General features: G+C 56.4%; 1 protein-coding gene and 1 long non-coding RNA gene across 5 annotated transcripts; one reads left to right on the top strand and one right to left on the bottom strand.

Moving 5' to 3' along the window:
* Positions 1-1,295: 1,295 nt before the first annotated feature.
* LOC123605130 lies at positions 1,296-9,594 on the bottom strand. 2 transcript variants are annotated; one of them, XR_006715590.1, is made up of 4 exons: positions 7,893-9,594; positions 2,285-2,388; positions 1,587-1,726; positions 1,296-1,342 (listed from the first exon to the last, which is right to left on the bottom strand). It is a non-coding gene; the product is annotated as an uncharacterized LOC123605130 (long non-coding RNA). The 2 variants fall into 2 exon arrangements; XR_006715589.1 differs by lacking the exons at positions 1,296-1,342; positions 7,893-9,594 and adding an exon at positions 5,031-5,508 and having other exon boundaries at positions 1,394-1,726.
* Positions 4,613-12,855, top strand: STAP2 (signal transducing adaptor family member 2). Of its 3 annotated transcripts, XM_045491557.1 has the most exons (14): positions 4,613-4,993; positions 7,290-7,370; positions 7,519-7,590; positions 7,741-7,863; positions 8,806-8,862; positions 9,348-9,448; positions 9,646-9,780; positions 10,629-10,698; positions 10,790-10,892; positions 11,017-11,091; positions 11,994-12,149; positions 12,236-12,337; positions 12,415-12,489; positions 12,722-12,855. In XM_045491557.1, the coding sequence occupies exons 1-14, from the start codon at positions 4,892-4,894 to the stop codon at positions 12,808-12,810; spliced, it is 1,341 nt and encodes a 446-aa protein (XP_045347513.1). In that variant the 5' UTR covers positions 4,613-4,891; the 3' UTR covers positions 12,811-12,855. The 3 variants fall into 3 exon arrangements, with proteins under 3 accessions (XP_045347513.1, XP_045347514.1, XP_045347515.1); XM_045491558.1 differs by lacking the exon at positions 12,415-12,489; XM_045491559.1 differs by lacking the exon at positions 7,290-7,370 and having other exon boundaries at positions 4,614-4,993.
* Positions 12,856-12,930: the final 75 nt, after the last annotated feature.

Below are 12,930 nucleotides of genomic sequence, written 5' to 3'. Positions count from 1 at the left end.
CCGGGGGTGGGGGCCTTTCCGAAACCGCTGGGAGTTACGGGCTCGGCTCAACCCCTGACCGGTGTACTCCGCCCAGTTTGAAAGAGGGGACGGGACGTTGGGGGAGGGGGGAGGGGATGTTATGGGACGGTGGTCTGCAATCAACGGACCTGGCTCCAGATCCTGGTCCACCACATCCCAGCCCTGTGACTTTGGCCAAGTGGCTCCGTGTCTCTGTTTCACCATGGGGACGATCATAATGACTCCCTGAAGGTTGTTAACGAATGGGGCATCACAAGAATTGAGAGCTGGACAAATGGGAATTAATACTCTTTTTTGTCAAGCCCACGCCTCCTGCTGCAGTTTCCCCACACAGACACCCCCCACCGCAGGTCCAGCCACCAACTGGGCATTCCCCAGCAGCCCTGGACTCTTGACCTCAGTTTATTCCCCCATGTCCTTGCCCACGTTCTTTTGACTCTGTTCCCCAAATCCTGGACCGGACCTCCTCCTCCCAGCTGGGCCCTGGTCATCACCTTGAGCCTCAGACCTCTATGCACAGCCTCCACCTCATCCACCTTCCGCACTGGCCCCAGAGGGATCTTACCAAAATGCAACTATGACCACCTCCCTCCCCTACTCTAAATCCTTCTATGGCTCCCATTGCCTTTGATAAATACAATTAAAACAAACTGCTGTGACCTTATTAACCATTTATGGCACCCCCTTTTGAAAATTTTTTTAATTAAATGTAATTTTTTAAAAATATTCGTTTTTGAGGGAGAGAGCAAGTGTGAGCACTAGTCGAGGAGAGGCAGAGAGAGACAGAATCCCAAGCAGGTTCCACGCCCAGTGTGGAGCCTGATGCAGGGCTCTATCCCAGGACCCTGGGAGCATGACCCCAGCCGAAATCAGACACTCAACTAACTGAGCCACCCAGGTGCCCCTATGGCATCCCTTTATGGCAGGCATTGTTATTGACTTTATTAGTTCATCAGATGAAAAGATTGCCAAGTCACTCGGCTCTTGAGTGGATTGCAAAGGCTATTTTTTGCTATGTGTATAAAGTCCAGGCAGCCCTATAATGATTAAGGAAATTGAATTTGTAATTTTAAGACTCCTCAAAAATAAATCTCCGTGCCCACATGGAGAATTGTACCAAAGATTCAAAGAATTAACATCACTTTTAAAAAAATGTCTTCCAGAAACTTGAAGAGGAGGGAACATTTTGCAATTCATTTAATTTTTTTTTTGAGAGAGAGAGAGTGCGTGCATAAACGGGGGAGGAGAAGAGAGTGAGAGAGAGAAAAGAGAATCCCAAGCAGGCTCCACACTGTCAGCGCAGATCCCTTCTCAGGGCGAGCTGAAATTAAGAGACACTTAGGCGACTGAGCCACCCAGGCACGCGCCCCCCACCCCCCAATTCACTTTATGAAGCTAGCATTACCCTGAAACCAACACCAGATAAGGACGATACAAAAACATTTTAAAAAGAAAGAAAACGACAGACCGTATTCCTCATGATTACAGGCACGCACACACACAAAAAAATCGCTAACAAAATATTAGGAAGTAGAATTTGGCCATATATAAAAAGAATTACACACCATGACTGAGTGGGGTTTACTCCAGGGATGCATAGCGGGTTCAGTATTCAAGAATCAATCAATGTTAGCCATCATATTTAACAGGCTGTGGTCGTGGAATAGCGGTTCCCTAAAGATGTTCACATTCTAATCCTCAGGACCTGTAAATATGTTAGATTACATGGCAAAGGGGATTTAAGGTGCAGATGGAACTTAAATTTCTAATCAACTGCCTTGAAAATAAAGAAATTAGCCTGGATTAGCTGGGTGGGGGCGATGCCATCACAGGGGTCCTTAAAAGCAGACGACAGTAGTCACAACAGAAGAAATTCGGAGTGATGTGATGTAAGGATTCTGCCTGTATTTGCTGGTTTTGGAGATGGAGAAAGGGGACCATGAGTCAAGGAACCCAAGAAGCTTCTAGAAACTGGAAAAGGCAGGGAAATCGAGTCATCTTCTGAGCCTCCAGAAAAGAATGCATCTCTGGCAACCCCTTGATTTCGGTTCTGTGAGATCCACGTAATACATGTGTGTCGTTTTAAGCCTCCACGCTTGAGGTAATTTGTCAGAGCAGCCACAGGAAACTAACACGCAAACTAAGGAAGAAAGGTCTCCATCAAGATCATTTCAACTGATACAGAAAAGGCATTGGACAAAACTCAACACCCATGCATGGTAAAAACTCTCAGCAAACTAGAAACAGATGGAAACCAACTCACCTGCAGTAAACATTGTACTCGATGGGGAAAGCCTAGACGCTTTCCCCGTAACAGAGCGAACAGGGCAAGGATGTTCACCCTCGCCACCCGTATCCAACACAGTCCTGGAAATGCCAGCCAGTGCAATAAGGCAGGAAAAGGAAACGAGGGGCATACCGATTGGAAAGGAAGAAATAAAACTCGCCCTGTTTGCAGATGATAGGATGGCCTTCCTAGAAAATGCCAAGATGCGAACAGGAATACCTCGTTCTAAGGTGCTTCACTTTATTCTGCTTCACAAATAGTGCCTTTTTTTTTTTTTTTAAATAAATTGAAGGTTTGTGAAAACCCCACATCAAACGGCACCGCTTTTCCAACAGCATTTGCTGACTTTGTGTCTCGTTTTGGTAATTCTCGTACTATTCCAAACATTTCCATTATCATTGTATACTTCTGGTGGCTCATGGGAAGAGGGCAAACTATTAACAGTACCAGGAATTTGGAAGTTGTTTCCAACCCTCATGGATGACGCTGAGAGAGCGAGAGAGGCAAACCAAGAAACGGACGGCTTTAAAAAAAATTTTTTTTTTAATGTTATTTATTTTTGAGAGAGTGAGCGAGCGGGGGAGAGGCGGAGAGGGGGACAGATGATCTGAGGCGGACTCGGCACTGACCGCAGAGAGCCCGATGTGGGGCTCAGACTCACGAACCTTGAGATCATGACCTGAACCAAGGTTGGACACTTCAACCAACAGTCACCCAGGCGCCCCTTAAGAAACAGACTCTTTGGGGGCGCCTGGGTGGCGCAGTCGGTTAAGCGTCCGATTTCAGCCAGGTCACGATCTCGCGGTCCGTGAGTTCGAGCCCCGCGTCGGGCTCTGGGCTGATGGCTCGGAGCCTGGAGCCTGTTTCCGATTCTGTGTCTCCCTCTCTCTCTGCCCCTCCCCCATTCATGCTCTGTCTCTCTCTGTCCCCAAAATAAATAAACGTTGAAAAAAAAGAAACAGACTCTTTGGTGCTCCTGGGTGGTTCAGTTGGTTAAGCATCTGAGTCTTATTTTTGGCTCAGGTCATGATTTCGAGATGTGTGACTTCGAGCCCCGGGTGGAGTCGGGCTCCAGGGTGACAGTGGGATAGTCCCTCTCTCTCTCTCTCTCTCTCTCTCCCCCTCTCTGCCCCTCCCCTGCTCACACATGCTCTCTCTCAAAAGAAAAAAGAAAAAAGAGGGACAGAGGAAGAAAAGAATGAAGGGGAAAGGAGAGGAGGGGAGGGGAGGGGAGGGGAGGGACTCAACTACAGAGAACAAACAGCTGGTTACCAGAGGAGAGGTGGGGGGGGGGATGGGTGAGATAGGTGATGGGGCCAAAGGAGTGCACTTATCCTGATGAGCACTGGCTGTTGTACGGAAGGCAGTGTTGAATAACTATATTGTACACCTGAAACTAATATTACTGAAATTTAAATAAAAGCTTCAAAGATTTTTTAAAATGTTTATTTGGGGGAGGGGGGCAGGGGCAAAGAGGGAGGGAGACAGAGGATCCTAAGCGATCCTAAGCGGGCCCTGTGCTGAGAGCAGAGAGCCAGACGCAGGGCTGGAACTCAGGAGCTGTGAGATCCTGACCTGAGCCTAAGTCCAAAGGTTAACCGACTGAGCCACCCAGGCGCCCATAAATACACTTTTTTAAGTACAGTCTACCTCCCAACGTGGGGCTCAATCGCATGACCCCAAGATCAAGAGTCTCCTCGTACACGTCCCACTGAACCAGCCAAGAGCCCCTTAACTAAAACCTTTAAAAAAATTTTTTAAGGTTTATTCGTTTTTCAGAGGCAGAGCATGTGGGGGGAGGGGCAGGAGAGAGGGAGACACAGAATCGGAAGCAGGCTCCAGGCTCTGAGCCGTCAGCCCAGAGCCCGACGCGGGGCTCGAACTCACGGACCGCGAGATCAATGCCTGAGCTGAAGTCGGACACTTAACAGACTGAGCCACCCAGGCGCCCCTTAATAGATATTAAGGCGCCCCTTAGATAATTTTTTTTTTTTAAATGGAGACGCCTGGGTGGCTCAGCAGTTGATGGCTCGGTTGACTCTTGTCAAAGAGTTGACATCTCCTGTCTGCTCCCGGTGACACGCAGGTGCGATTCCTATCAAAATCCCAGCAAGATTTTTTTTTTTTTTTTTTTTTTTTTTTTGTAGATTTAGGGAAGATTGGTATAGCAGGCAGGCAGCTTAAGGGGCACGCAGACCTTCATGCGATGTCCCTGTTGTGTCCTCTCTGGACACACGCACTGCCACTGGGGCACCAGGCTCCTCCCTTTCTCACATCCAGACCTTTGCTTAGGCAGGTCCCTCCTCCCGGTGCGCCCTCTGCCCAGTCCCCGCTCAGCACGGAGAGCCTCCCAGTGGCTCCCTCCTCCCCAACTCCAGCGGGCCTCCCAGACTTCTTGGGGCGACCAGAGAGGCTGGGATTTCCCTAGGACCTGCCTGGCCCAGCACCCGCCCAGCACCTGGCAGGGGAGGGAGCTGGGGAGCTGACAGAAGAGAAAATTCCCCTGGAACCGGTTTCTCTGCTTCCTGGCCCAGCTGGGGCACCCACCCCAGGGAGAGGCCAAGGCCAAAGACCCGGGCCACCATGGCCTCAGCCCTAAGCCCACCCCGGGTCCCCAAACCCAAATGCGCTCTACCTTCACACTACTACGAGAACTTTCTGGAGAAGAAGGGACCCTGTGACCGGGTAAGGCACTGCTGGGCTCCTAGGCGGCTGCCCTCACCTCTCTGAGCCTGGATCTTCACACCTGGCCGAGGGGGCGGGGTGGGTAGTGGCTGGGGCCGGGCGCCTGCTGGGGGTGCTGGAAAAGGCTCTGCCCACCATCTGGCTGTCTCGGACTCTGGTTTATCTCTTTGTCTGTGTCTCTCCCTGCCTGTCTGCCTCCCTCTGTCTCCCTCTTGGTCTCTCTTCTCTTTCTCTTGGATACAAACAGATCAGGGACTTCCCCCAGGAAGTGGAAAACCTTCTGGCTCCCAGGTCCGAGCCCCACACTAACCTTGAGCCGAGCCTCAGCTGCGGGGTTGGGTGGGGCGGGGGGGGGGGGGTCAAGGCCAGGAGAGGTAGCTGAGGGGGCCGCATCTGGCAGGACCAGAGACGGATGCAAGCCCAGTCCCTCCTTCCCTGAGGCGCCCCACCCCCCACACTTGTCTCATCTTCTGCTACAACCCCAAACACCCACCCGCTGCGTTCCCTGGCCACCCCCACCCACCGCCACTGCGGATTGCGGTCCCCTCCTCCTTTCCTTGTGCCTCCAAGTGCCCACCCCCCACCGCCCCCCTCAGGCCCACACACCATCGAGGCCACAGGGGTCCCCACGTCTTCCTGACTCCCAGGCCTTGTGCAAGGGACTCTCCATCGTTGTGCCTCGGTTTTCTCTATTACACAATGGGTATAGTAGGGCCGTAACCATGGTTACTGGAGAAGGGGTCTGGGGTCCTGACTCCGCAAGCACTGTTCACTGGTATGAACGCACCCAATTCTTTCAGCGGCCTCTGCGGTAGGTTCCTCTTTATCGCCATTTCATGGGTGGGGAAACTGAGGCACGGAGAGCTTAAATACCTTGTGCAATGGCGTATAGTGGGTACACGACAAAGCAGGTCTGACCTGCTGAGTTTAATCACTTACTGCTCTGCTGCCAGGGCCGAGCACATGGTAAGTCCTCAGTAAATGTCAGTTAAATGTATCTACGGACAGATGGGTAGGTGGATGGATGGGTATGTCGATGGTTGGACAGACATAGAGACGGATGGGTGGGTGGATAGATAGATAAGTGGATGAACAGATGGATGGGCAGGTAGATGGACAGATGGACAGGTGGACTGATGATGGCTACTGGGCATCAATATGAAAACTATCCTCATTATCATTACGGACTAATGAAAGTACCTCCTCCTCCCGGAAGTCCTCCCGGATTTCCCAGTTGGAGGGCCTTTCTCAGATCTCAAGGCCTAGGGTTTGTCCCTCTCGGGGTACTGATTACTCTTCCCTGGAAGATTTAGTATCTATGCTTTCTTTTTAGTTTTTAAACGTTTATTTATTTTATTTTTTTTTTCAACGTTTATTTATTTTTGGGACAGAGAGAGACAGAGCATGAACGGGGGAGGGGCAGAGAGAGAGGGAGACACAGAATCGGAAACAGCCTCCAGGCTCTGAGCCATCAGCCCAGAGCCCGACGCGGGGCTCGAACTCACGGACCGCGAGATCGTGACCTGGCTGAAGTCGGACGCTTAACCGACTGCGCCACCCAGGCGCCCCAAACGTTTATTTATTTTTGAGAGACAGACAGTGTGTGAGTGGGGGAGGGGCAGAGAGAGAGAGAGGAGGGAGGCACAGAATCGGAAGCAGGCTCCAGGCTCCGAGGAGCTGTCAGCGCAGAGCCCGACGCGGGGCTCGAACCCACGAACTGTGAGATCGTGACCTGAGCTGAGGTTGGACGCTCAACCGACTGAGCCCCCCCCAGGTGCCCGAGTATCTATGCTTTCTATATTCTTCTGGAAGACAACCTATTTAGAAACAGAAGCCATGTCCCAGGTAGTATTTTGCCTCTGCAACAGAACTGGGTCCAGAGTAGATGTTCAGGGAATATTTGCTGGAAAAAAACCAAACAAACCCATTCTCTTACCATCTGAGCTGTATCAGCCCCCTTGGACCACCAGAGAGTTAGGACATTTATAATTCAGCATCCTGGGGGCAAATCCTGAATCGGCAATAACTTCTAGAGTCCAGAACCTTGTGAAATTCTGAGACCGCAGACTCAGGCCCACAGGAGAGCCCAATAAATATTTATGGGGTGGACAAGGAGAAGGGGGTGTATGTGTGCGAAAATGGGTACATAGATGGGTGGGTGGGTGGACGGTTAGTTCAACTTACTCCTGGATCTCCTACCTCTGTACACTGGCCAGGGGCGGGGCGGGGGCGGGGGCGGGGCGCTGCTCTGCAGTCCCCATTCCATCAAGGAGGATTCTTTGGTCCTTTCTCAAAGAACAACAGATCCCCAGAAGTTGGGCCATGGATGGGGAGGGCCTCCCAGAGAAGGCAACGTTCGTTCAAAGACCCAAAGCAGGTGATGAAGGAAACTGTCATGATCTGGGGAAAGAGTCTCCAGGCAGAGGAAACGGCCAGTGCAAAGGTCCTGAGGCAGGAGTGGGTGCCATGGAGGTACCCGGATTTCCCTTCTCACCTCCTTCTCTTTCTCTACCTTTGGTCCCCAGGATTACAAGAAATTCTGGGCAGGCCTCAAGGGTTGCACTCTCTATTTCTATAATAGCAATCGGGACTCCCAGGTAAGGAGGGGAATGAGCTGGTCGCCCCCCCCTCCCCGCCCCCCTCCTTTGACCTCAGGGACCAAGCATAGAGGGCGGGTGTTTCGGCCAAGCCAGAGGGCCTGGGGAGCCACAAGCCTGGCGCTCAGACCCCTGCTTCCGGATCCCCAGCACGTGGAGAAGTTAGACCTAACGGCACTTGTGAAGCTCACAGATGACCCACCCTGGGGAAGCTCCCGAGACCCAGGCATCCATTTCAGCCTGGTCCTCCGGAACCAGGAGATCAAGTTCAAGGTAGGCCCCTCCCTCCTTGTCACACTTACCACTAACACACAGTAGCATGGAGTCGCACGGAGGCTACCACTGGGTTGGTGACACTGGCCGAGTCACTTGACTTCTCTAGGCCTTGGGTTCTTCGCCTGCAAAATGGGAGACTACATAGAGAGGAGCCAGAACAGCACGCGAGCCACAAGGATGGACCCCCCCCCCCCCCCGCCGCCCCGCCATCGTTCAACCTTGCAGCTAAGGTTATCGAGCGCCTCCCGTGTGCCAGACATTCTCCTGGTTGCAGTGAACAGGACAGTTAAAACTCCTCACCGTTGTGGAGTTTGCAGTCGAGCGGGGGAGGCACACAGTACACAATACAAGCGTGTAAAACGTATCTGGAGGGGCAGATGGCAGGAGACGCTTGGAAAAAGTGCTAGAGAAAGGACGCAGCGCGCTCAGGGTTACCATGTGAAACAGGGCGACCGGGGAAAGCCTCACCGAGACCCGCAGGTGAGGGAACCAGCACGTAAATACCTGTGCAAAGGCTCGTGTGTCTGAAGAGCCGGGAGGAAGAAGAGGAGGGGGGAGGGGGGAGGAGCAGGAGGCTGCTGGGTAGAGGGAGGGAGGAGGGCAGGGAGGGGACAGGGCGTGGGGTGCAGGGCTTTGTGGGCCCTAGGGAGGACTTGGGCTTTTACCCCAAAGCAGACGGGAGCCCGGGGAGGGTTTAGAGCATTGAAGATACAGGATCTGATTTGTATTGTTTTCAAACTTGACGTAGTAACATTAAAGAATTCTATCCCACTTTCCTAAGGACTTATGATGTCCAGACATCCTGAAGTAACCCGGGTCCCAACTCGTTTAATCTTCAAAAGAACCCTTGGAAAACAGTGGCTATTATTCCTCGTTCCCATTTCACAGATGAATTGACCGAGGCTCATCGCCATGGGCTCTGTTTCTGTCCCTCCGCAGGTAGAGAGCCTGGAGTCTCGGGAGATGTGGAAAGGCTTCATCCTGACGGTGGTAGAGGTAAGACTGGTTGCCTCCTCGGGGACCCTCTTTTCTCCTTCGACGCCACAGTCCTCAACCAGGCCCCCAGAGTCTCCTACACGGGTCTCACGCTGGCGGACTCTGAGCCCAACGCAGCCCGCAAGCGGCTTCTGTTTTTGCCAACAGTGTTGAAACTGTGAAAGTGATCTGCCATTATTTAAGAGCCAGGAGTTTTTGTCAACATTCCTGATCTCTGCTTTAGTCCTTTGTCCCCTGTCTGGCCCCGCAGCCTGTAGAGTTTTGAGAGCCTACATTCGAGCATCTGATCTGTCCTTCCCCTCCCTGAAGTCTCTTCACCCCTGCCCTGAGGAGGCGCAGGGTCGCTCTGGAGCCCCCAGGCCCGGGTTCCCATCCTGGCTTGCCTGGGCCCGCACCCCGACCTCAGGGTGTCCCCTCGGTGACGCGGGCACCAGCCGCCCGTGCCCTGACGTCCAGGCGCCCTCGGGTGCCTCATCTCCCCTCAGCTCCGCATCCCGTCCAACCTGACCCTGCTGCCCGGACACCTGTACATGATGGCCGAGGCCCTGGCCAAAGAGGAGGCGCGCCGCGCGCTCGAGGTGCCCTCGTGAGTGCCCCGCCGGGCCGCGCAGCCCCGGGACGGCGGCGGGCGGAGGCGCGGGGCCCAAGGGGCGGCCGGCGGGGTCTGCGGGGAATCCAGTCTTTCGGGACAAGGTCCACGTGCCGGGGGCGGGGCTCCGCGGGAGGGTGTGGCCGCGCCCCAGGGGCGGGGCCTGCGCGGAGTGAGGGACGCGTCCGCCCCAGCTGCTTCCTGAAGGTGAGCCGGCTGGAGGCGCAGCTGCTCCTGGAGCGCTACCCCGAGTGCGGAAACCTGCTGCTGCGGCCCAGCGGGGACGGAACGGGCGGCGTGTCGGTCACCACGCGCCAGACGCTCAATGGGTGCGCATGCGCGGCGCCGGGATGGGCGGAGGAACGCGGAATCCGGGGGGGCGGGGCCAGAGTTCGGGGGGGCGTGGGATCCCGAGGCCGGCCCCTCCCCGGAATGGGGGTGGGGTCCACGCCTGGAGGCGGAGCCAAGGGCCGGACGGAGGACCCCTTCGGGGGAGTGGTTAGATCCTGAGGCGGGGGCGGGGCTCTAAAGGTGAGGTCAGACCCTTGGGTGAGGATGGGCTCTTCGGGGCGGAATCGGGGCCGGGTCTGGACCTCCGGAGCAAGGAAGAAATCAAATCCAGGGGTGGTAACCAGCCCTTTGGGCGGAGTCAGGACTTATGGGTGGAGTCATAGGCCGGTCTTCCCCTTGAACCAGGGTGGTTGAATCAGGCTTTGGAGGTCCACTTTGGGGACGGATCAGAGCCTGGCCCTAAATCCTTCTTTGGGATAGCCAGGTGAAGGGTAGGGCCACATCGAAGGCGGAGTTAGAACCCACGGGGCGGGGGCAGAGGGGGCGGGGCCTCCCGGGGGTGGAGCCATCAGGGAGTGGCCCTCCACATCGAAGGCGGAGTTAGAATCCACGGGGCGGGGCCAGAGGAGGGGCGGGGCCTCCAGGGGTGGAGCCATCAGGGCGTGGCCCTCCTTAGGTGCAGTGCCGAGACAGCGGCGGGGTCTTCCTGGGGGGCGGGGGTATGCAGTCAGTAGAGGGCCTGATTCTCCCGGGAGAGTCACGCCAGGTCGGGGCACGGTCACTGTGCGGAGGACCAGGTTAGCCCCTCCGTGGGGGCGGAGCCAGGACGAGGGGCGGGTTCCTCCTGGGCCTACGCCAGCCCCCTCACTCACCACTTCCTGGGCAGGTCGTCGGTGGTCCACCACTACAAGGTGAAGCACGAGGGCCCCAAGTATGTGATCGACGTGGAGGAGCCGGTGAGCGTTGGGCTGGGGTACTGGAAAACGCAGGGGGGGGGTCTGCGCCCCTTCCCCAGCAGCCCCGACTGCGACCTCTCCCCGCTTCCAGTTCTCCTGCGACTCACTCGACGCAGTGGTCAACTATTTCGTGACACGCACCAAGAAATCGCTGGTGCCCTTCCTGCCAGACGAGGACTATGAGAAGGTGCTAGGTGAGTGCGGCCTCAGGGAACTCCGGGAACCCAGTACGTGCCTCTCCCTCCCCTGCCCCCCACGGGGCACCCCTGGGTCAACCCCCAGCCGCCGCGCCTCCTCTAGGACCACTCTCTGTTCCAGGCTACGTGGAGGCGGATAACGAGAACGGCGAGAGTGTGTGGGTGGCACGCGAGGCCCCCGCGCCCCGAGGCCCAGGTGATGCCCCCGCCCTGCAGCCACCGCTGGGTCATAGTGCAGAGAGACCTGGGACCCACATGGCGCCGCCCGTGTCCAGTCTTGGACCCAGAGTTACAAGGACCCAGAAGTTACCCAGACCCTGCCCTCCGGGTTGTGGAGGGGGGGACAGAGCTGGACACACTTCCAGCCCTGTGGGGTTGAACCTGGGGCTGAAGACAGCGGTGCCTAGAGTTGGGGAGAGAAAGGGGGGAGGCTTCCTGGAGGAGGCGGTGTTTGCTTAAGGCCTCAAAGGATTTCAGTAGGAGGGCTCACCTGGAGCGACATCTACCCAGAGATGGGAACCGGGGTGGCTATTGAGAAAGGGGTGGGGGGGGGGATCCCGTTTACAAGGCGGGAAGACGATGCTAGGAAGGCCTCTGGGCTGAGCAGACGCTGGGGGCCCCTTGTGCACAGTGGGCACGAATGTGCACACATCCACACGTGAACACTCACAAACACGAATTGCGTCCACCTGCACAAGCAGCTCACGTGCAGACACGGGCACGGACAAGGGCTCCGCACGTGCACGAATCCTCGTGTCACACGATTCCCGTCCCGTGTGGCACGCATACACACACCTTAAGCCACAATCACGTGTGTGGACACGAATGCTCACTGGCGAGCACAAATTTGGACACGTATAGGCACGTGGGGGCACACGCTAACGTAGACAAATACTAGCACCCTCGCGGTGTCAGGCACGTAGCCACGCATTCGGGTGCGCGTACAAACCCTCTGCCTGTATTCAACTATGCAAATTCACTCGGTGTGCCAGATTGTGCGACACAGGGACACAGACAGCGACTCCTGGGTGAGCGTGTGTAAGAACCACGCACGCACAGGGTCACACGCGTGAACCTGGCAACTGCGTTTCTCACCAGGCCCCGCACCCCCCTCGGGTGGCCCCAGGCAGCTGCCTCCCGTGCCCGTCACACCTGTGTCGAGCCCGAACAAGCTCACCCCACTCCCGAACGAGGATGAGAACTACGTGACCCCCATCGCACACACCCCAGCCGCCACCTACGTGAACGGGGACGGTAGGTGGGGGCGGGGGGGAGACGGGGACAGGGGAGGAGGCTGAAAGGTAGACGTGATGTGACGTGCCACACCTTTGTCCACACAGTGCCCTCCCCCAGTCGGCCAGTCATCCGGAAGCCCAAGAAGGTGGCACAGGTTCAGGCAAAGCCTCCCAAGCTCCCAAAGCCACCCGTTGCGCCCAAGCCAGGTAGGGGTCCCGCCCCCAAGCCCTTCCCTTGTCCGGTGGAGAGCTGGCCTCAGTCCCTCCTCTGCCCCCTCCTCCAGAGCCCCAAGGCCTCAACGGCGGCCTGGCCAAGAAACTGGCGGGCAACTCAGCGCAGGCTTTCTTCCCCACGACAGGTGAGGCGTTTGGGGGTCCGTGTGGCCGGTGACCCGTGCTGTCACGCGGGACCCACACTCCGAAGGGCCCCACGCTTGGCTTAACGCTGTGCGGTCTTGAAACCCCTCAAGGCTTTTGAATAGATTTTCATTTTTCACGGGGCCCACAGATTCTGCGGGTGGGGTGGGGGGACAGCGTGGGCTGGGGACCCCTGATGCGGCTGAAGTCCCCCCGCCCCCCCCCCCCAACCAGGCCTGGCGGATTTGACCGCCGAGCTGGAAGAGAAACTGCGGAAGAGACGGGCGCTGGAGCACTCGGCCGGACACGCTGGGGACCTGTGAGCCAGAGAGGCGGACCCCTCCTCCCAGAATAAAAGCTCAAGTGACCCCAGGGCCTCTGCATCTGGCCTGGTGTGGGGGGGGGAGGGGGCGGGAGGCAGGGAGGGTCTGGTAGACGTCTGC

Source organism: Leopardus geoffroyi, chromosome A2 (assembly GCF_018350155.1).
Source record: "Leopardus geoffroyi isolate Oge1 chromosome A2, O.geoffroyi_Oge1_pat1.0, whole genome shotgun sequence".
In the NCBI taxonomy this organism is placed as follows: Eukaryota; Metazoa; Chordata; class Mammalia; order Carnivora; family Felidae; genus Leopardus; species Leopardus geoffroyi.
Note: the sequence above shows the minus strand (reverse complement) of the source record. Positions and strands in the feature narration are given on the sequence as shown.